This window comes from Rana temporaria, chromosome 3 (genome assembly GCF_905171775.1).
Source record: "Rana temporaria chromosome 3, aRanTem1.1, whole genome shotgun sequence".
In the NCBI taxonomy this organism is placed as follows: domain Eukaryota; kingdom Metazoa; phylum Chordata; class Amphibia; order Anura; family Ranidae; genus Rana; species Rana temporaria.
The window spans coordinates 12,819,423-12,843,570 of NC_053491.1; the positions used below are offsets into that span (position 1 = coordinate 12,819,423).

Genomic DNA, 24,148 nt, shown 5'->3' on the forward strand with positions numbered 1-24,148 from the left:
CCCGATCGGGACCGATGTCCCTCTGACAGCCGCAGATGATCGGCATTTTTATCTCCGATAGCGCGAGGAGAAAAAAATAGCCGATTACCGGCTCGGTTTACATCACATGATCAGCTGTCATTGGCTGACAGCTGATCACGTTGTAAGGGGCCGGGAAAGTCTCATAGACCCGCTGATCACAGAGCGAGCCGCGTGCGCCCTGCAGGGGTGGCGCGCAGGCCATTCGAACATGGGAGGACGTCTATTGCCCCCCTCCCGGCAAAGTAGGTCGTCATTCAGGTGTAGCGTGGATCTGAAGCGGTTAAGTAGTTAAAGATTTGTTTCGGATTGGTTAATGCTGGCGACGATTTCAACCAACGAACACTGTTTTTCGTTGGCCGGCCGTCGAGCGATCGGTCGATTTTTCTAACCGCGTATTCCTGCTATTACTGTTTATGATGCAACCTTCTTTTTATTAAAGGTTACAAAGTTTCTTGTGTTTCTTCTGCAGGCAGGTCGGTAAGTTTCCTGTTTCTTGTTTTTCGGGTGTCGGTGATCGGCGCTCCCCTCGGGAGTCATTGCCTTTCCGGGGGCGGCGTAGAGAACGCGGTTATTTATCCCTCCTGTCCAGATGGGAGATGATTGTCTCAGGGACGCCGGAGCACCAGTCAATTCCCCCATACACGTCTCCCGCTGATCCCGGTTACTCACCGCGCTGCCTGTTATAAATCTATTGATCTCCGCGCGTCAGCGACAGGACGCGCCGGGGACAAAGTGACTCCTGGTGCTGCAATGTCACGCACTTCCCTCACCCGTTTAACCCCCTCCGGCTTTGGCGTCCATGAATCACGCGCTATACCACCGAGCGCTAATGAGCCTGACCGCGCTTTTCCATGCAGCTCTCCTAATAACCCGGATGGTCTTCTGCGTCTTTTGTGCATTTATTAAGCTGGAGCTGATTAGAGGTTAACGAGTCGCTCCCATAGGACCCCGAAAACCAGAACGCGTTGATCAGTTGAAGATTAACGGGCGCTAAAAGCCCCATAAACCTCCGCCTGTTGTATCCTACGTCTGTGGCTATAAATCTCCCGGTTGTGGCTCGGAGGAGGTCAGAGGACCTCATGTGATGCAGCAACGCCATCGCGTATGGAACAGAAATAATATTGCGTGCTATTTTTTTCCGAAGCGTCGTTATCTCATGTGAGATGTCACTCCGTTCTACTTTTCTTCTCTGTCCTCTGGGGATTACTTATCATAGAACTGTAAAAGTCCGGTAATTGCTCGGTCGCAGTCGCGTGGCCGCCGGGGATGGTCACGTCTACCGGGCTGCCAGATACAAGTTTGACAGCCGCCGTCGGGGTATTCTGCTCAGTTGATAATCTTTTACAATCATAGGCTGAGCTCCATGGACAGTTACCTTATTTTTCCTGCATAGGAGGCGCATAAATAAGCATGTACAATAAAAGTTTTTTTTTTATTTGAATTTGCTTTTTATTAATTTTTTACTAAAAAAAAAAATATAAAAAAAAAAATCTTCTATTTAGACTTTGGATATTTTTTCCTGCATAGGAGGCGCAAAAATAAGCATGTACAATAAAAGTTTTTTTTTTATTTGAATTTGCTTTTTATTAATTTTTTACTAAAAAAAAAAAAATATAAAAAAAAAAATCTTCTATTTAGACTTTGGATATTTTTTCCTGCATAGGAGGCGCAAAAATAAGCATGTAAAATAAAAGATTTTTTTTATTTGAATTTGTTTTTTATTTATTTTTTACAAAAAAATATATAAAAAAAAAAATCTTCTCTTTAGACTTTGGATATTTTTTCCTGCATAGGAGGCGCAAAAATAAGCATGTCAAATAAAGGATTTTTTTTATTTGAATTTCTTTTTTATTTATTTTTTACCAAATTATTTTTTTATTAAAATAATAAAATAAAAAAATCTTCTATTTAGACTTTGGAAAATGTTTCCTGCATAGGAGGCGCAAAAATAAGCATGTAAAATAAAAGATTTTATTTATTTATTCTTTATTTGAATTAATGTTTTTTTTTTTTTTTTACCAAAAAAATATTATTCAAATAAAAAAATAAATAAAATCTTTTATTTGATGTGCTTATTTTTGGGGGTCCGTACTGAGGGAGGGGGGTCTATACTGAAGGAAGGGGGTCTATAGTTAGTAGAGGTGGTCCGTACTGAGGGAGGGGGGTCTATACTAAAGGAAGGGGGTCTATAGTTAGTAGAGGGGGTCCGTACTGAGGGAGGGGGGTCTATACTTAGTGGAGAGGGGGCCGGACTGAAGAAAGGGGGTCTATAGTTAGTAGAAAGGGGTCCGTACTGAAGGAGGTGGGTCTATACTGAGGGAAGGGGGTCTATAGTTCGTAGAAAGGGGTCCGTACTGAGGGAGGGGGTCTATAGTTAGTAGAGGGGGGTCCATACTGAGTGAGGGGGGTCTATACTGAAGGAAGAGGGTCTATAGTTAGTAGAGGGGGGTCCGCACTGAGGGAGGGGGGTCTATACTGAGGAAAGGGGGTCTATAGTTAGCAGAGGGGGTCCATACTGAGGGAGGGGGGTCTATACTGAAAGAAGGGGGTCTATAGTTAGTAGAAGGGGGTCCGTACTGAGGGAGGGGGGTCTATACTGAGGGAAGGGGGTCTATAGTTAGCACAGGGGGTCCGCACTGAGGGAGGGGGGTCTATACTGAGGAAAGGGGGTCTATAGTTAGTAGAAGGGGTCCGTACTGAGGGAGGGGGTCTATACTGAGGGAAGGGGGTCTATAGTTAGTAGAGGAGGGGGCAGCACTGAGGGAGGGGGGTCTATACTGAGGGAAGGGGGTCTATAGTTAGTAGAAGGGGGTCCGTACTGAGGGAGGGGGTCTATACTGAGGGAAGGGGGTCTATAGTTAGCAGAGGGGCGTCCGCACTAGGGGAGGGGGGTCTATACTGAGGGAAGGGGGTCTAAAGTTAGCAGAGGGGGGTCCATACTGAGGGAGGGGGGGTCTATACTGAGGGAAGGGGGTCTATAGTTAGCAGAGGGGGGGTCCGTACTGAGGGAGGGGGTCTATACTGAAGGAAGGGGGTCTATAGTTAGTAGAGGGGGGTCTTTACTAAGGGAGGGGGGTCTTTATTGAGGGAAGGGGGTCTATAGTTAGTAGAGGGGGGTCTTTACTGAGGGAGGGAGGTCTTTTCTGAGGGAAGGGGTCTAGTTAGTAGAGGGGGGTCCGTACTGAGGGAGGGGGTCTATACTGAGGGAAGGGGGTCTATAGTTAGTAGAGGGGGGTCTTTACTGAGGGAGGGGGGTCTTTACTGAGGGAAGGGGGTCTATAGTTAGTAGAGGGGGGTCAGTACTGAGGGGGGTCTATACTGAAGTAAGGGGGTCTATAGTTAGTAGAGGGGGGTCAGTACTGAGGGAGGGGGTCTATAGTTAGTTGAGGGGGGTCAGTACTGAGGGGGGTCTATACTGAAGGAAGGGGGTCTATAGTTAGTAGAGGGGGGTCCGTACTGAGGGAGGGGGTCTATACTGAGAGAAGGGGGTCTATAGTTAGTAGAGAGGGGTCTATACTGAGGGAAGGGGGTCTATAGTTAGTAGAGGGGGGTCAGCACTTAGGGAGGGGGTCTATACTGAGGGAAGGGGGTCTATACTGAGGGAAGGGGGTCTATAGTTAGTAGAGGGGGTCTTTACTGAGGGAGGGGGGTCTTTACTGAGGGAAGGGGGTCTATAGTTAGTAGAGGGGGGTCCGTACTGAGGGAGGGGGTCTATACTGAGGGAAGGGGGTCTATAGTTAGTAGAGGAGGGGGCAGCACTGAGGGAGGGGGTCTATACTGAGGGAAGGGGGTCTATAGTTAGTAGAAGGGGGTCCGTACTGAGGGAGGGGGTCTATACTGAGGGAAGGGGGTCTATAGTTAGCAGAGGGGCGTCCGCACTAGGGGAGGGGGGTCTATACTGAGGGAAGGGGGTCTAAAGTTAGCAGAGGGGGGTCCATACTGAGGGAGGGGGGGTCTATACTGAGGGAAGGGGGTCTATAGTTAGCAGAGGGGGGTCCGTACTGAGGGAGGGGGTCTATACTGAAGGAAGGGGGTCTATAGTTAGTAGAGGGGGGTCTTTACTAAGGGAGGGGGGTCTTTATTGAGGGAAGGGGGTCTATAGTTAGTAGAGGGGGTCTTTACTGAGGGAGGGGGGTCTTTTCTGAGGGAAGGGGTCTAGTTAGTAGAGGGGGGTCCGTACTGAGGGAGGGGGTCTATACTGAGGGAAGGGGGTCTATAGTTAGTAGAGGGGGGTCTTTACTGAGGGAGGGGGGTCTTTACTGAGGGAGGGGGTCTATAGTTAGTAGAGGGGGGTCAGTACTGAGGGGGGTCTATACTGAAGTAAGGGGGTCTATAGTTAGTAGAGGGGGGTCAGTACTGAGGGAGGGGGTCTATAGTTAGTTGAGGGGGGTCCGTACTGAGGGAGGGGGTCTATACTGAGAGAAGGGGGTCTATAGTTAGTAGAGGGGGGTCAACACTGAGGCAGGGGGTCTATACTGAGGGAAGGGGGTCTATAGTTAGTAGAGGGGGGTCAGCACTTAGGGAGGGGGTCTGTACTGAGGGAAGGGGGTCTATAGTTAGCAGAGGGGGGTCCGTACTGAGGGAGGGGGTCTATACTGAAGGAAGGGGGTCTATAGTTAGCAGAGGGGGGTCTGTACTGAGGGGGGGGGGGGTCTATTATTACAATGTAATAATAGAAATACATTCCAAGCACGGTATTGTAATGAGCCACTGAAATCCCGTCAACCCCGACATTCAACACAAATCACAAATCCCCCCCCCATCCTTGGCTAAATTGTCCCTGAATGGCTGTTTGGAAATGTGGTCACCCTAGCGGCCCTGCACACCCCCCCCCTAAAAAATACCTGGGGGGAGCGGACCAGCGGGACTTTACTATTAAAGTGAAGTTCTGCTTTAAGTCACAATTTCCTCCTATTAATTGACGGAATGATTTTCTCGCCGTCGCTGAAGCCGCCATATTGCCGGCTCTTCTGTCTGCTGTTCATTATAACGACCCATCTGCCTGATAAGTCCCACCAATGCCTCTTACTGGGGGATTAATCAGCCAGATCATCGGCTTGACAGTGCAGAAAAGACGCCACATAATGGAAGCGGATCCTCCATCCCGGATAATAAGAGATGTGGAATCTGCAACACAGGGAATGTACATCACAGATCATTTAGCGACTTTCCTGATAATGACATTATAAGAGACGAACGGCGACAACTTCCCCCCTTCCGAGACCGAAACTCGTCTATTGATACTTCGCGTCCTTCTGCTGTCTGACAATTTATAGATACAATGAATTGCCTGCGACTCGGAGCCGCACCATCCACATTTATAGAATACAATGAATGGCCTGCGACTCGGAGCCGCACCGACCACATTTATAGATACAATGAATGGCCTGCGACTCGGTGGGTGCTGATATATGGCACTGGTGGGCTCTGGGCTCTGATATATGGCACTGGTGGGCTCTGAAAGGTGGCACTGATAGGATGCACTGGTGGGCACTGATAGGGGAAACAGGCGGCACTGAAGATAACTGAAAGGCAGCACTGACTGGCATCACTGATGGGTACTGATTGGTGTCATTGATGAGCACTGATTGGCAGGGCAGGACTAAGGGTGGGCGGGGCCCCTGGGCTTAATAATCGAAGGGGCCCCCTGGAGCAGAGATCCTAGTTGTTGAGAGTGGGGGGGGGGGTCAGTGCGCCGACCGATCATACTTGTTGAGCGGGGGGGGGGGGGGGCTGGGGGCTGCCGAGAATTCCATCCGCCGAAGTTGTTGAGCGGGGAGTGACGAAATTTTTGCGATTGCTGCGAAATTGCGGGAGGGGATTGTCGCGAAATTGCGGGAGGGGGTTGCCGCAATTGCCGCGAACGGGGGGTTGTCGCGATTGAGGGGGGGTTGTCGCGATTGAGCCCGGGGCCCCCTATTGAGTGGGGCCCATGGGCTTGAGCCCAGTCAAGCCCAATGGTAAGTCCTGCCCTGCTGATTGGTGTCACCGATGGGCACTACTGTAATCAGGGCACTGATGATCCGTGCCCTGTTTATCCGTACAGTGTCTTCCCTGCGAGGAGATGCCGCTGATCAGCTCTCCTCGCCACACACTCGGTCAGTGTGAGGCGAGAAGAGCCAATCAACGGCACTTCCGCATTTCCATGTGATTGGAGACACCCGATCACATGATTCAAGATCCGTGTCATCAGCTCTTTACTGAGATCGAGGTCGCGCCATGTCCTAAGAACACAGAGCGGCTGCAACCACCGCGCTGCCCGCTCCTGCGGGGCGCCGTCAAATGACGACGTCCCAGAAAGAGACCCGCGACGCTCCTCCATCGTTTGACGGTGGGCGGGCACCAAGCAGTTGAAGGTATCTTTACTCGGCGTTCCTATAAGTACTTGTAGTAACTTTCACTCAACCAGGTGTGCCAAGAGGGGCGGAGGTTGCTCTCGGTGTGGAGGAGCAGGACAGATAACCCCAAATGACCAAGCGGCTTCTTCAGGGGGAAGGCACTTCATATGAATGTCAAACGAAGTGTCCGTAGATTTCGATAAACAAGTGAATAGGAGTGATATTCTTCTTCCTCTTCCTCCTCCTCTTCCTCCTTTTCTTCTTCCTCTTCCTCTTCTTCCTCCTCTTCTTCTTCCTCTTCTTCCTCTTCTTCTTCCTCTTCTTCCTCTTCTTCTTCTTCCTCTTCCTCCTCTTCTTCTTCCTCTTCTTCTTCCTCTTCTTCTTCTTCCTCTTCCTCCTCTTCTTCTTCCTCTTCTTCTTCCTCTTCTTCCTCTTCTTCTTCCTCTTCTTCCTCTTCTTCTTCCTCTTCTTCCTCCTCTTCTTCCTCTTCTTCTTCCTCTTCTTCTTCCTCTTCTTCTTCCTCTTCTTCCTCTTCCTCTTCTTCTTCTTCCTCTTCTTCTTCCTCTTCTTCCTCTTCTTCTTCCTCTTCTTCTTCCTCTTCTTCTTCCTCTTCTTCTTCCTCTTCCTAGATGACGTCTTTTATGTGATGTAAAGTCTGTGGTTGAGCTTCCCTTTTTTAGTGACAGTTATTTATTTTTTTAAGCTTCCTGCTGCTTCCTCCAGTTGACTGTTTGCCTTTACAATTTTTTCATGAATTGGTTCACATTTAGACCCCCCCCCCCCCCAAAAAAAAAAATGGCACGTGACCAGCCCCCAAAGTCTGGATCTGCTCAGCCGGGGTAATGAATTCCGTATTGCTCTCTCGGATTATTTATTATAATTTTTTTTCTTGTATCTGTTTTCCTAATTGGCGACTGTTATTAGCGTCTCGGCTTTCCAGGCCCTTAATTTGCAGGAACACAGAAGACCCCCGTTTATTACACACAGCGGCCATGTGTCTCGTAAGTCTGTCTCCCAAAAGCTGCCGATCCCTCTTCCCACGTTCCTCGGCTCTCCACCAACCTCATTACATGACCATCCGTTGGGGGGAAAAGCCGATCATGTAATTCTCTTAATTAACATTACATGTCGTTAGCGAGCGAGCCAGCTTAATCTAATCAAGGGCACGGCAAAGTCTGGGGAGGTTTGGAAGACGCAACATATAAAATGTTCACGGCCTTTAGCGGTTTCATGTCCTTGAGCCAATCACCTGCGGGGGGGGGGGAAACCTTGTGGAGGTGAATCCTCGGCAGTCAAACCCTCCCCTCCCCCACCGGATTTCATTCATAAAGAGGTTACCTTCATTTAATAAGCTGCTCTTCCATATTTTTTTAATTTTTAATTTAATTTGTGGCATTTATGTTAAATGCTCCAAAATCTCTCGGCGTGCCCCCCCGGTGTCACGTCGGTAATTGCTCCCGCGCCGGCGAACGTTAACACCGGTTTAATGTGTAAGAGCTTCAAAAAAAAAATCGCGGCGGAAAAAAGGCAGGTAGTTAATGCAATTATCATTCATTTGTCCCATTAGTGTGAAAATAAGGGCGGCCATCGGAGGTATCACAAAGCAGTAATGCCCGTCCATTAAGGGCAGGAGGACTCGTAATTCAAGGATAACCCTGCCAATGGCAGGAGGGCTAAAAAAAAATACCTGCGGCTTCGAGTTTTAATGTTGTATTAAACCCTCAGGGCTAGATTCACATAGAACCGCGTATCTTTGCGGCGGCGTAACGTATCCGATTTACGTTACGCCTCCACAACTTAGACGGGCAAGTGCTGTATTCTCAAAGCACTTGCTCCGTAAGTTGCGGCGGCGTAGCGTAAAAAAGGCCGGCGTAAGCCCGCCTAATTCAAATTTGGAACAGGGGGGCGTGTTTTATGTTAATAACTTGTGACCCGACGTGATTGACGTTTTTCACGAACGGCGCATGCGCCATCCGTGGAATATCCCAATGTGCATTGCTCCAAAGTACGCCGCAAGGACGTATTGGTTTCGACGTGAACGTAAATGACGTCCAGCCCCATTCACGGACGACTTAAGCAAACGACGTAACATATTCAAAATTCGACGCGGGAACGACGTCCATACTTAACATTGGTACGCCGCATGTACGCGACCATATAGCAGGGCTAACTTTACGCTGGGAAAAGCCTAACGTAAACAGCGTAAATGTACTGCGTCGGCCGGGCGTACGTTCGTGAGTTTGCGTATCTAGCTGATTTACATATTTCTAGGCGTAAATCAGCGTACACGCCCCTAGCGGCCAGCGTAAATATGCAGTTAAGATCCGACGGCGTAACAGACTTACGCCGGTCGGATCTAATAGAAATCTATGCGTAACTGATTCTAAGAATCGGGCGCATAGATACGACCGCTCAGACTCAGAGATACGACGGCGTATCTCTTTTGAGAATCTGGCCCTCAGTGTTTTTTTTCATTTAACACATTGGGTGCAATTAAAGTATAGCCTCTAAAGTAAATATACATAAACGCTCTAATAAGTAGTACCATCATCCAGGAGTTTCAGCAGGGGAGGGCTGGCAGGGGGGGGGCAGGGTGGAAATCTCCCCCGGGGCTGGTGACACTATGCACAGCCACCGGCCGCCACTACCAAATGCTGTTTTTGTCGTGAATCCATTGGAACGCCTCGCATTTGCGTTTGGAACGCATCGCGCATGCGCAGTTGCCCGCCACGTGACTTCCGGAGCATTCTAGGATAGGCAGCAAACTGTGACAATACACCTGCCTGCGCCTCAGCCTCCATCCTGGTAAGCTCATCCTCTCTAGTCTCTCCTGCCTCCCAGTGTATAAAAAGGGGTGCCCTGTGGACTTTGTTAAAGGGGAGGGGGGGCAGGCTTTGGTGAGCCTCTTTACACAATAGTCCACAGCATGCACCCTTAAATCAAGTTTCGCAGAACACCCCTTACATCAGATCTGATGTACATGGGGTCTGTGCAGACTCTGATGTAAGGGGGGCCTCTGTGCGGACTCTGATGTAAGGGGGACTCTGATGTAACGGGGGGCCTCTGATGTAAGGGGGGCCTCTGTGCGGACTCTGATGTAAGGGGGACTCTGATGTAACGGGGGGCCTCTGATGTAAGGGGGGACTCTGATGTAAGGGGGGCCTCTGTGTGGACTCTGATGTAAGGGGGGGCCTCTGATGTAAGGGGGGCCTCTGTGCGGACTCTGATGTAAGGGGGGTCTCTGTGCGGACTCTGATGTAAGGGGGGCCTCTGTGCGGACTCTGATGTAAGGGGGGCCTCTGTGCGGACTCTGATGTAAGGGGGACTCTGATGTAACGGGGGGCCTCTGATGTAAGGGGGGACTCTGATGTAAGGGGGACTCTGTGCGGACTCTGATGTAAGGGGGGCCTCTGATGTAAGGGGGGCCTCTGTGCGGACTCTGATGTAAGGGGGCCTCTGTGCGGACTCTGATGTAAGGGGGGCCTCTGTGCGGACTCTGATGTAAGGGGGCCTCTGTGCGGACTCTTGTGATCATGAAAAATCTTAGACTGTGTTCCTCGATCCATCACTTTTCCACGCTCTATGGGCCACTTGACTGGACTTTCCCCCCAGGCCTAAGGCTGCCAGCCCTCCCCTGAGTTTCAGTATAGAGAAATTGGGTCTAGGGTCCCCAAACCAAAGAGCCAAAAGAGAGAGAGAGGGGGGGGGGGGCACGATTGGACTATTGCGGTACTGGTGAAATGAAGTAACAAGTGTACAAATGAAAATATAAAATACAAAGTAATTTTATTAGATACAGCATCAAAAAGACACAACAAAAGAATACAGGATTAAAATAGTGACGACCATACACAACACCGATATAATAATCCCGGAGGGGGGAAAATTAGTGGGTTGAAGGTCACGGCAATCATCTTGACTAGTTTCGTGGCAAAAGCTGCTTCATCAGAAGCATGTCTAAAATTAAATTGAGAAACAGACAATAGTTATACACGTAATAAAAACTACAGTATGTAGATTGGGGAACGGGGGCTCAGCTGCTTACCTAAAAAGGACCCCGCAGGAGAGGGAGGCGGGGATCACCAAACAGGGTCCCATGTCCCAACCAGGAAGCTGCCATCTTGGCCTCTGTTGCCGACTGCCTAACGTAAATATACGTCTGCAGAAAGGCACGGGCAGCCAAAGCAACGTACAGGTACGTTGCTTCGAATCTGCCGCCTACCATAAGGTGACCAGATTTTTAAAATTAAATCTGGATACATTTTTTTTTTTTTTTTTATTTACTAGTAATGGCGGCAATAAGCGACTCTCTGCCCGCCGCTGCCCGCCTCACAGCCTGTTAAGTCTTAGGCTGCATTCACACCTGAACGCGGCGTATTTTACTGCGATTTGCCGCGACAAATTCCAGCGTTTTGTCCCGCGATTTGCCGCGACAAAACGCGGTAAAATACGCCGCGGTAACATACACAGGAGGGGTGATCAACATTGTCGGCTATGGCCGAACGCCGAAAGCCGCCTGAAAAAAAGGTCCGGGACTTGTTTTGAGCTTCAGGCGTTCGGCGTGGAGATGTGAACCATCTCCATAGCCGACAATGTTAAATCACCCCTCCAGCGTATTGCAGGCTGCAATAGCGTCGCGCTACAGGCGACAATACGCCTAGGTGTGAATGCAGCCTTACTCTCTGGGCCCCGGCTACTACTGGGTGGGGAGCGGAGGAAGATCACTCCACCAGGGAAGGCAAGGAGATAGGCAGGTAGGCGGCTGGTCGGGACTTGAGCCAAGGCAGAAGAACATGCGAGTGGAGCGGAATGGGCATGCACCCGAAACTGAAGAAATATTCCCTCCGCTCCGACCAGCACACGATCATCAGAAAGGGGCACAGATAATGGAAAAAAACGTTTTTATTATTTGAATTTGCACCAGCCCCTGTTCAAATCCAATCCTGGGACAAAACCGGGGACAGACTTGGTCCGGAGACAGTGTCCTCAATCCGGGGATGTCTGGTCACCCTAGCCTAGCAGGGATGGACTGGCCATCGGGACTACCGGGAGTTTAGCTCAGTGGGCTGGCTTCAGTGACAGCGGACAGAAGATCAGGAGAGGAATGCAGAAGCATGTGGGGGACCAGAGAAGAATGTGGGGGTACCAGTGGAGCAGGAGAGGAACAGAGAAGCATGTGGGGGAACAGAGGAGAATGTGGGGGAACAGAGAAGCATGTGGGGGAACAGAGAAGCATGTGGGGGAACAGAGAAGCATGTGGGGGAACAGAGAAGCATGTGGGGGACCAGACGCACGAGGGTACAGAGGAGCATGTGGGGGAACAGAGGAGCATGTGGGGGACCAGACGCACGAGGGTACAGAGGAGCATGTGGGGGAACAGAGGAGCATGTGGGGGAACAGAGAAGCACGAGGGTACAGAGGAGCATGTGGGGGAACAGAGGAGCATGTGGGGGAACAGAGAAGCACAAGGGTACAGAGGAGCATGTGGGGGAACAGAGGAGCATGTGGGGGAACAGAGAAGCATGTGGGGGAACAGAGAAGCATGTGGGGGACCAGAGAAGCATGTGGGGGACCAGAGAAGCATGTGGGGGAACAGAGAAGCATGTGGGGGAACAGAGAAGCATGTGGGGGAACAGAGAAGCATGTGGGGGACCAGAGAAGCATGTGGGGGAACAGAGAAGCATGTGGGGGAACAGAGAAGCATGTGGGGGACCAGAGAAGCATGTGGGGGAACAGAGAAGCATGTGGGGGAACAGAGAAGCATGTGGGGGAACAGAGAAGCATGTGGGGGACCAGACGCACGAGGGTACAGAGGAGCATGTGGGGGAACAGAGGAGCATGTGGGGGAACAGAGAAGCATGTGGGGGAACAGAGAAGCATGTGGGGGAACAGAGAAGCATGTGGGGGACCAGACGCACGAGGGTACAGAGGAGCATGTGGGGGAACAGAGGAGCATGTGGGGGAACAGAGAAGCACAAGGGTACAGAGGAGCATGTGGGGGAACAGAGGAGCATGTGGGGGAACAGAGAAGCATGTGGGGGAACAGAGAAGCACAAGGGTACAGAGGAGCATGTGGGGGAACAGAGGAGCATGTGGGGGAACAGAGAAGCATGTGGGGGAACAGAGGAGCATGTGGGGGAACAGAGAAGCATGTGGGGGACCAGACGCACGAGGGTACAGAGGAGCATGTGGGGGAACAGAGGAGCATGTGGGGGAACAGAGAAGCACAAGGGTACAGAGGAGCATGTGGGGGGACCCTCTGCCTGCTGTTTTGTCATATTCCCGTGGACTCCTGGGATATGTGATGTAGATATCCCAAGAGGCTGTGAGAGAAGGAAAGGCCATTCTTGCCTAAGTGAGAATGGTGGCTGGTGGATGGGGGTTGTAAAAAAAAATGAAGGTTTGGCTTTCAGAATGTGGCGAGCGGCAGGCTTGGAGGGGGCCAAGGAGGCAAATTCGCCAGAGCAAGGGCCGCTTTAAAGGGATTGTAAAGGTTCGTTTTTTATTTTCTAAATAGGTTCCTTTAAGCTTGTGCATTGTTGGTTCACTTACCTTTCCCTTCCATTTCCCTTCTAAATGTTTTTTTTCTTTGTCTGAATTTCTCACTTCCTGTTTCTCCTCAGTAAGCTTGCCCCCATCATCCGAGCCGTTCTGGCTGGGGGTTAGTCAGCATGCTCGCCCCCTAACTTGGGACTACATCCCTGCAGGGAGATGCTAAGCTTTCCCCATCATAACCCGAGCCGTTCTGGCTGGGGGTTAGTCAGCGTGCTCGCCCCCTCTCTTGGGACTACATCCCTGCAGGGAGATGCTAAGCTTGCCCCATCATCCGAGCCGTTCTGGCTGGGGGTTAGTCAGCGTGCTTTCTCCCATCATCCAAGCTATTCTGGCTGGGGGTTAGTCAGCATGCTCACCCCCTTCCCTTGGGACTACATGAGTGTCTCCTCGCAGGGATGTAGTCCCCTACCTCTCCCTTGGTACTACATCCCTGCGGGCAGCGCTCAGCGTCTCCATGCAGGAATGTAGTCCCAAGGGAGGGGGGGATGAGCACGCTGACTAACCCCCAGCCAGAACGGCTCGGATTATGGGGGCAAGCTTAGCGTCTCCCCTCAGGGATGTAGTCCCAAGGTAGGCGGCTCCCTGCAGGAATGTATTTCCAAGGGAGGGGGCGAGCGCGTTGACTAACCCCCTGCCAGAACGGCTCGGATGATGGGGGCAAGCTTAGCATCTCCCTGCAGGGATGTAGTCCCAAGGGAGGGGGCGAGCACGCTAACTAACCCCCTGCCAGAATGGCTCGGATGATGGAGGCAAGCTTAGCGTCTCCCTGCAGGGATGTAGTCCCAGGGGAGGGGGAGAGCATGCTGACTAACCCCCTGCCAGAACGGCTTGGATGATGGGGGCAAGCTTAGCATCTTTCCCCCTTAGGGATGTAGTCCCAAGGTAGGGGGCTCCCTGCAGGGATGTAGTCCCAAGAGAGGGGGCGAGCATGCTGACTAACCCCCAGCCAGAACGGCTCGGATGATGGGGGCAAGCTTAGCGTCTCCCCTCAGGGATGTAGTCCCAGGGGAGGGGGCGAGCACGCTGACTAACCCCCTGCCAGAACGGCTCGGATGATGGAGGCAAGCTTAGTGTCTCCCCTCAGGGATGTAGTCCCAAGGGAGGGGGCGAGCACGCTGACTAACCCCCTGCCAGAACGGCTCGGATGATGGGGGCAAGCTTAGCGTCTCCCTGCAGGGATGTAGTCCCAAGGTAGGGGGCTCCCTGCAGGGATGTAGTCGCAAGGGAGGGGGCGAGCACGCTGACTAACCCCCAGCCAGAACAGCTCGGATGATAGGGGCAAGCTTACTGAGGAGGAACAGGAAGTGAGAAATTCAGACAAAGAAAAGAAACATTTAGAAGGGAAATGGAAGGAAAAAGTAAGTGAACCAACAATGCACGAGCTTAAAGGAACCCATTTAGAAAATAAAAAAACGAACCTTTACAACCCCTTTAACCATTTCCTGCTCAATCGAAAACTAAAATGAGTTTTGGACTTTCCATTGGCTTTGATGGAGTTCTCCGAGGGGCAGGCAGCTGGCGAAGGGACGCAATTGGAATACATATCTGTGAACCGTCTAACCTGCTGTGAGATCTCATTCCGTTCAGCCGGTTTTCTTATTTGGTCAACCCGGCTAAGGCCATAGAAATCCCCGGACATTTCTCCGCTGTGGTCAGAGCGGTAGAGCTTGGTCAAGACCCGGCCAATCAGAGCCGCGGAATGAGATTGGTTTGCTGCTGTATACTCTGTATTGGGGTAATAACAAAGCGATGTATACCCTGACCCGGGCGCGGGAAGCGCGGCAAAGGCTATGTTAGAAGTAATAAGTTATCAGCAGTTACTTGGAGTCCCTCTAATATATTAAAATGACTTTGTGTTTTAGAAACAAATGTATCCTTTTACAACATATTGGGGTTTATTCATTTATTAATGGATTTATTGAGTGTGTGAGTAACTCGTATAGCGCTACGAATGCGAACTAAATCGCCTCAAGGCGCTTTGTATCCAATGTCGTCGTCCAGCCGCGCTTCAAGAATAGCCACTTTTATTAACCACTTCAGCCCACAGACAAATTTGGCTGCTCAAAGACCGGGCCGTTTTTTTTTCGATACGGCACTGCGTCGCTTTAACTGACAATTGCGCGGTCGTGCGACGTGGCACCCAAACAAAATTGGCGTCCTTTTTTCCCCACAAATAGAGCTTTCTTTTGGTGGTATTTGATCACCTCGGTTTTAATTTTTTGCCCTATAAACAAAAATAGAGCGACAATTTTGAAAAAAAAAACAGTGGGGTAGATTCAGGTAGAATCGCGTATCGTAACGGGGGCGTAACGTATGACATTTACGTTACGCCGCCGCAAGTTTTAAGGGCAAGTGCTTGATTCACAAAGCACTTGCCTGTAAAGTTGCGGCGGCGTAGCGTAAATCCCCCGGCGCAAGCCCGCCTAATTCAAATGATCCGGGTAGGGGGCGTGGATCATTTAAATTAGGCGCGTTCCCGCGCCGAACGTACTGTGCATGCGCCGTCCCTAAAATTTCCTGACGTGCATTGTGCTAAATGACGTCGCAAGGACGTCATTGGTTTTGACATGAACGTAAATGGTGTCCAGCCCCATTCACGGACGAGTTACGCAAACGACGTAAAATTGTAAAATTTCGACGCGGGAACGACGTCCATACTTAACATTGGCTACGCCACCTAATAGCAGGAGCAGCGTTGCAACGAAAACGAGTTACGCAAACGACGTAAAAAACTACCGCTGGGCGCACGTACGTTTGTGAATCGGTGTATCTATGAAATTAGCATATTCTACGCCGACAACAATGGAAGCGCCCCTAGCGGCCAAAGTGATATTGCACACAATTGTACGCCGTCGCAATCAAGTTACGTCGGTGGAGGAAGCCTATTTTTTCAGCGTAACTGCCTTTGTGAATCAGCGTAACGAAACGCCGACTTGAAATTACGGCGACGTATCTGGAGATACGCCGCCGTAACAGGTACCTGAATCTACCCCACTATTTTTTACTTTTTGCTATTACACATTTAAAAAAAAATAAGTTTTCATCAATTTAGGCCGATACGTATTCTTCGACATATTTCTGGTAAAAAACAATAAGCGTTTATTGATTGGTTTGCGCACAAGTTATAGGGCCAGATTCTCAGTGGATTCTCAGTGGAGATACAACGGCATATCTCTGAGTCGCGCCGTCGTGTCTATGCGCCTGATTCTTAGAATCGGTTACGCATAGATTTCCCTTCCGATAGGCGTAAGTCTCTTATGTCGTCGGATCGTAACTGCATTTTTACGCTGAACGCTAGGGGCGTGTACGCTGATTTACGCGTCGGAATATGTAAATCAGCAAGATACGCAAATTATCATTTACGCCGTTTACGTTAGGCTTTTCCCGGCGTATAGTTACCCCTGCTATTTGGTGGCGTAAGTGCGGCGTACCAATGTTAAGTATGGCCGCCGTTCCCGCGTCGAAATTATAAAATTTTGCGTCGTTTGCGTAACTCGTCCGTGAATGGGGCTGGACGTCATTTACGTTCACGTCAAAAGCAATACGTCCTTGTGGCGTATTAGGAGCAATGCACACTGGGAGATTTCCACGGACGGCGCATACAATCAGTTGTACATAAAATTCCCCCCGGAGCGCCGACGGGACGCAATCCATTAAACTCTGAAGATACTCGCTGACAATAGATCCATGTCTGATGTGCTTCCCGTCCTGATTACACACACACTGAAAGAGCCATTCACAGCCGGCAGACCGTGGCAAAGACTCCCCCGGGCGCCGCGTGCCGCTCCAAAGTGGCCCCCGGAGACATCACTCATGTGATAAGAATACCTTTTAGGGGCAAATAAATGGGGACGCAGAGCGCCCAAAACGTAGAGCGACTCCGACCTGCTTTACAGAAGAAAAGCCCCCTTGGTGCTCCGTCCCGCATCCCCTTGGCATTGACACAATACCAGTAGAAGTCACCCCCCCCCCCCCCCCGATTAGCGGAATAAGGTCAAAGACGTAAACGACCCCGAAGAAAGTTTCCGGACCCGGGATTGGAGGACGGTCGCGGTCCGATTTTTTTTTTCTGGTATTTGATTTCCTATAGAAGCAATAGAAAGTAATTGTGCCGCAGTGACAGTAAACACGTGAACCATGGCGTGGGGCCGCCATGCCTGGTCGATACGGGGTTAAGTGCATTTCACATAAATAGCAATCGCAGCGAATGGCGTGTATGTAAATTAGCGAGGCTGGAAGGGGGGGGGGGAGGAGCAGCCCCGGCTTCTGATAAAATGAGTTGTTAGCGTCTGCCGATAAATAGAACCTTTCAGAGTAACAACCATTGATTTTAACGTTGTGGCGAATTTGTGTATCTGTGAGCGCCGCGCCGCGCTGCCTCCTGCTGAGGCGTCCCGGCTGTGAAAGGGTTAATCGCCGGGTCTTAAAGTGACGCTCAACTTTATAAAAAAAAAATAGGATTTTTTTGTACTCACCGTAAAATCCTTTTCTCTGACGTCCATGGACGGACACAGCTCCTTAAATCTTGACAAGTGGGCTATGTTCCCTGTTTACAGGAGAGGACTCCTCTCCTGTAAACAGGTAACATAACCCACTTGTCAAGATTTAAGGAGCTGTGTCCGTCCATGGACGATAAGAGAAAAAAACTTTATCGGAGCGTAAAATAGGAAGAAGGTTTGGGGTGGGGTTATAACGGTGCCATAAAAAATAACAACGGAAACAAAAAAAATAAATTTAAAACGTGAAATTTATTTTAAAATTGGATTAACCACTTCAGCCCCCGGACCATTTTGCAGCTTAAAGACCTTGCCACAATTTGCGATTCGGCACTGCGTCACTTTAACTGACAATTGCGCGGTCGTGCGACGTGACTCCCCTCTGTGGTTTTTATTTTTTTGCGCTATAAACAAAAGAAGAGCGACAATTTTGAAAAAAAAAACACAATGGCCCAGATTCAGCATAGCTTGCGCTATATTTGCGGGGGAGTAGGGCAACGATTTTGCCCTGCGCCCCCGCAAATATTTTGCGCTGCCCGCAGCAGTAGCTCCGTGAACTGCGAGGGCGCGCCGGCAAATTTGCCCGGCGTAAGCGCGCGCAAGTTAAATGATCCCGCCGGGGGCGGGAATCATTTAAATTAGGCGCGCTCCCGCGCCGAGCGTGCAGCGCATGCTCCGTCGGGAAACTTTCCCGACCTGCATTGCGCCAAATGACGTCGCAAGGACGTCATTTGCTTCAAAGTGAACTTACGCAAACGCCGTGAAATTCAAATTTCACGGCGCGGGAAGGCCGGCTATACTTTAGCATTGGCTGCCCCTGCTATTAGAAAGGGCAGCCTTGCGCTAAAGTTGCCGTACGGAAACTCCGTACCTGGCTTGCACGGGGCCCGCGCAAGCTTGTGAATCAGTGGTAGTATGCAATTTGCATACTACACGCTGATACACAATGGGAGCGCCCCCTAGCGGCCCACGCAAGAATGCAGCCTAAAATCTGAGAGGCATAAGAGCCTTATGCCGTGCAGATTTTATGCTGCAGTCGGTGTAACGAGGTTCCTGAATCAGGAGCACTCGTTACACCGGAGCAAGTCAGCAATTGCGCCGTGTAACTTATGGTTACACGGGCGCAATTGCTTCTTGAATCTGGGCCAATATTTTTTACTTTTTGCTATAATAAATTTCCCCAAAAAAAGATATATATAAAAAAAAACATTTTTTTCCTCGGTTTAGGCCGATACGTATTCTTCTACATATTTTTGGTTAAAAAAAAAAAACGCAATAAGCGTTTATTGATCGGTTTGCGCAAAATTTATAGCGTCTACAAAATAGGGGATAGTTTTATTGCATTTTTATTAATATTTTTTTTTTTTTACTAGTAATGGCGGCGATCAAAGATTTTTATCGTGACTGCGACATTATGGCGGACACTTTTGACACTATTTTTGGGACCATTGTCATTTTTACAGCCATCAGTGCTATAAAAATGCATTGTTTACGGTGAAAATGACACTGGCAGTGAAGGGGTTAACCAGGAGGGGGCGCTGAAGGGGTTAAGTATTCCCTAATGTGTGATTCTTACTGTAGGGGGGCGTGGCTTGGCGTGTGACGTCACTGATCGCCGCTCCCTATGACAGGAAACAGACAGATCGGTGACACTGCCGCAGAGAAGAACGGGGAGAGGTTTGTTTACACTCACCTCTCCCCGTTCTTCCTTTCTGTGACCCAATCGCGGGACACCGGCAGTGATCGTGTCCGCTGTTCCCGCGGGGACGGTCACGGAGAAGAATATATTAAAAAAATATTTAAAACATGAAATTTATTTTAAAATTGGATTAAAAAAAACAAAAAAAAAAAACATTATTAGTCAGATCCACAAAGAAGTTACATCGGTGTATCTATTGATACGCCGTGTAACTTCTAGGATGCGCCGTCGTATCAAGATACGCCTAAATCTGGGCTCGATCCGACTGGTGTACGTCTTATTACGCCGTCGGATCTTAGGTGCATATTTACGCTGGCCGCTAGGTGGCGTTTCCGTCGATTTCCGCGTAGAATATGCAAATGAGCTAGATATGGCGATCCACAAACGTACGTCCGGCCGGCGCATTTTTTTACGTCGTTTCCGTAAGGCTTTTTTCGGCGTATAGTTACCCCTGCTCTATGAGGCGTACGCAATGTTAAGTATGGATGTCGGGACAGCGTCGAATTTTCCGTCGTTTGCGTAAAACGTTCGCGAATAGAGCTTTGCGTAGAATTACGTTCACGTCGAAAGCATTGGCTTGCTGCGGGTTAATTTGGAGCATGCGCACTGGGATACCCCCACGGACGGCGCATGCGCCGTTCAAAAAATACGTCATTTACGCGGGGTCAGGTAGAATTAACATAAAACACGCCCACATCTTTATCATTTCAATTTCGTGCCCTTACGCCGGCAGATTTACGCTACGCCGCCGTAACTTTAGAGGCAAGTGCTTTGTGAATACAGCACTTGCCTCTCAAAGTTGCGGCGGCGTAGCGTTACTACGATACGCTACGCCTGCCTAAAATTACGACGCGCTACGTGGATCTGGCCCTATGTGTCCTTATACATCTCCATTTTGGTAATAAAGTGCAATGTTTCTCAACCTCCAGTCCTCAAGTTCCCCCAACAGGTCATGTTTTCAGGCTTTCCATTATTTTACACATTATTTTTGATCAGTTGCACTGCCTTAGGCCCCATTCACACCTCCGCGACAAAACGCCCGACGCCGGACGCTCGTGCCGCTGGAGGGGAGAATTCCCATTGCTGTCTATGAGATGGTTCACATCTCATAGACGCCGTACGCCTGCCGCCTGAAAAAAAGTCCCGGACCCTTTTTTTCAGGCGGCATTGGCGTTCGGCCATACAAAGCAATGGGAAGGATTTGTAAAAAAAAAAAAAAAAAGTTACACTATTCGCGGCAAAATACGCCGCGCACGCGGCGTTACTTGTCGCGGAGGTGTGAATGCAATCTAAGGCTCGATTCACACCTATGCATGTAGCTTTTGAGCGTTTTTTGTTTTTAATTTTTGTTTTTTTACATTTCCTTTAACAATCAGCTATAAACAGGTTAAAAAAAAAAAACGCAAACCGCAAAATCACGGTAAAAATGTGAGAAAAACGTGGCAAAATCGCTGTACTGGATGCGGGTCAATTGAATTCTATTACATGCAAAACACTGTTTTTTTGGCGGGAAAAAAAAGTCCTGACCTTTTACAAAAACGCAGAGGCACAAAAAAAGCATTGATGTGAACGCGTTCCATAGGAAACCATGTTAAAAAATTTCCCTGCAATATGCATCAAAAAACGCATCAGTGCGAATGGAGCCTTAGTAATTACCACAGCCATTTCATCTGAGGAAAATCCTGAAAACATGACCTGTTGGGGGGTACTTGAGGACTGGAGTTGAGAAACACTGATATAGTGGATTCTCCAGCTGGGATGCAGGAAGTCTCATCCTAGGACCAAATGGTTGCATGGCTGACGCGTTTCGGGGGTTACGCCCCCTTTTCTCAGGGCTAACTCTTTATAAAAAGACCTTTAATGCCTCGAATATTTCCCAGGGTCTTAGTGCTGTAGTGTTTTTTTTATTTTTTTTTGGAGAACATAGTCTTAAAGAGAACCTGTCACCCCCAAAAAATAATCACATGGGGACTTTACGCACGGGTATATACATACAAGACCTTCTCTGATTGGATGCGGTGGAGAATGTGACATCACCTCTCCACCTCAACCAATCAGAGAACCCCATTGCAGGAGCTTATGTACAGGGGGGGGGTCGCAGGGGCCGTCCCTTGTTATAAACTCTTTCATATTCCCAGTGCGGTGGCCTCAGGTGATACACAGAGATGAGACAAATCCTCCTACATAAGTTGTGCCCGTATATCTGTAGTCAGGGCCGCCATCAGGGGGGTACAGGCAGTACACCTGTAAGGGGCCCGGAGGTCCCCAGGGGCCCGGATGTCAACCCCCCCCCCTTTTTTTTGTTTTTTGTAAGGTGCCCGGAGGTCCCCAGGGCCCCCTTTTTTTATATATAAATTTTTATTTTATTTTTTATATTTTTTGTATTTATTATTAAAGGGCCCAGAGTTCCCCAGGGCCCCCTTTTTTTATATATAAATTTTTATTTTATTTTTTATATTTTTTGTATTTATTATTAAAGGGCCCAGAGGTCCCCAGGGCCCCAGATGGCAACCCCCCATTTTTATAAAAAAAGAAATTTACATTCTTTTTCATATATTTTATTTTTGAGTTTTTATTAAAGGGCCCAGAGGGCACCAGATGGCAACCCCCTTTTGTTTTTTTAAAAAAACATTTTTTTTTACATTTTTATTTATATATTTTATTTTTGAGTTTTTATTAAAGTGCCCGGAGGTCCTCAGGGGCCCGGATGTCAACCCCCCCCCTTTTTTTTTGTTTTTTGTAAGGTGCCCGGAGGTCCCCAGGGCCCCCTTTTTTTATATATAAATTTTTATTTTATTTTTTATATTTTTTGTATTTATTATTAAAGGGCCCAGAGGTCCCCAGGGCCCCAGATGGCAACCCCCCATTTTTTTATTTTTATAAAAAAGAAATTTACATTCTTTTTCATATATTTTATTTTTGAGTTTTTATTAAAGGGCCCAGAGGGGACCAGATGGCAATCCCCTTTTGTTTTTTAAAAAAAAACATTTTTTTTTACATTTTTATTTATATATTTTATTTTTGAGTTTTTATTAAAGTGCCCGGAGGTCCTCAGGGCCCCGGATGGCAACCCCCCCCTTTTTTTTTTATAAAATTTTTTTTTTTTATATATATATATATATATATATATATATATATATTTTTTTTTATTATTATTAAAGGGCCCAGAGGTCCCCAGGGTCGGGGATGGCAACCCCCCTTTTTTTTTTTTATAAACATTTTTTTTTATAACATTTTTTTTTATTTTTATATATACATTTTTTTATTTTTTATTATTAAAGGGCCCGGGGGTCCCCAGGCCACCCCCTTTTTTTTAATAATTAAAATTTTTAATATTTTTTTTGTCCGTCAGCACCAAAAGCCTCCTCAATTTGAGGCCGCAGCACACCCATCTCCCCCCCCCCCCGCTTGAATCTGTGTAAGGGGCCCCATAATTCCTGATGGCAGGCCCTGTCTGCAGTCGTCTCCTCTCTACAGCCCTTCAAAGTGCACAATGTATAAAGCTTGTCTGAGCTGTCAGAAAGCAGGGGGTGAGGAACTGACATTACACTCGGTGATGAGAGCTGCGAGCCGGTTGGATGGAAAGGACACACCTCCCTTCACACAACACACAGGATATAGAGCTGAGGCTGTCAATCACAGACTGTGTGCTAGAGGTCCCTCCCCTGTCACCTTTTTTCTCTTGGTGTCAGGAAAACTTGTCGGAGGCGATTCCTGCTGATAGCAGAGGAAGGAGGCCAGCAGACAGAAATGACACTTAGTGCTCTGGACTGAGACAAGTACACACTATAGAGGGGTGTGCTTTGTTCATATTTCATGTCTGAGGTTTATGTGATTTCTCTTGCTGTGATTTTTTTGTGTCTCACCTGTGACTGGTTTTATCTCGGCAGGTGACGCCATGAAGCTCTTTGCTGCCTTGGGATGGACTGTGGAGGTTTTGGTTTTGTGCCTGGTGCTCGGAACGGCCGTCTTGCTGAATCCAGAGGATCCCAACGTCTGCAGCCACTGGGAGAGGTACGTCATTCACTACACCGGGGGGAGGGGGGGGGGGCAACCTGGGGGCCCTCCAGCTGTTGTGGAACTACATTTCCCACGAGGCATTGCAAGGCTGGCAGTTACAATTACTCCCAGAGGCATGATGGGACTTGTAGTTCTGCAACAGCTATAGGGCCCCGAGGTTAATACCCCAACACTACACCTGGGAGGGGGGTCTACTCTAGACAGATATTGTGTGTTCATTTTAAAATATAAGTAAAGGATTTTTTTTTTGTCGTCGTCCCCCCCCCCCCTTTTTTTTTTTTTTTTTGGTTGTCACCAGAACAGGAATAGAAGTGAAATCTTCCAACAGGGTCACTTCACTTGTTCTGGTGACACCCAGAGATTCCCTCACTTTGGAGGGATTTCCTCTCACTTCCTGTTTTGGCTATGGGACACAGATGGCAACAAAAAAAAAAAAAAGACAGGGGTTATTATAACCCTCATGTATAAAATGAATGTTATTCTACAATAAATAACAATAAATAGCATGAAAAAATAATGTATAATGCACAAAAAACATATATAATAAATATAGTAACATAAAATAAATACTTATAATAAATAAGAACAATAAATAATAATAAATAATATACAGTAAATAACAATAAATCATATACAGTAAATGTTATTAATTTTACCTGTCAGTGTTCAGAACGGTATGGCTGTGTAGGGTGTGTATGATGTTTTAGAATTTGCTTATTCCTTTATTGCCTGCATTCCCTCTCCTCATTAAACGACTCATAAATATTCACACGCTGGACAAACATTTTTTTTCGTAAAATTATTTCAAAATTTCGGAAATTGGTCTTGTTTGTTATAAACACTAGTAATAAATAGTATACAATAAGTAATAATAATAAATTCAGTAACATACAATAAATAATAATAATAATAATAATAATAATAAATATGCAATAGATAACATACAATAATAATAATAAACGATATACAGTAATAATAGATGATGCACAATAAACCATATACAATAAATAATAATGACA

At 48.2% G+C, this 24,148-nt stretch overlaps 1 protein-coding gene across 3 annotated transcripts in view; it reads left to right on the plus strand.

The window, feature by feature from the left end:
- MEGF11 (multiple EGF like domains 11) overlaps positions 1-24,148 on the plus strand; it is a 766,818-nt gene that overhangs the window by 92,591 nt on the left and 650,079 nt on the right. For all 3 annotated transcript variants that reach the window (XM_040342265.1, XM_040342267.1, XM_040342266.1), the window contains exon 2: positions 23,000-23,123. In XM_040342265.1, coding sequence (XP_040198199.1) covers positions 23,008-23,123 — 116 coding nt within the window. In that variant the 5' untranslated portion in view covers positions 23,000-23,007. The remainder of the gene's footprint in view (positions 1-22,999; positions 23,124-24,148) is intronic.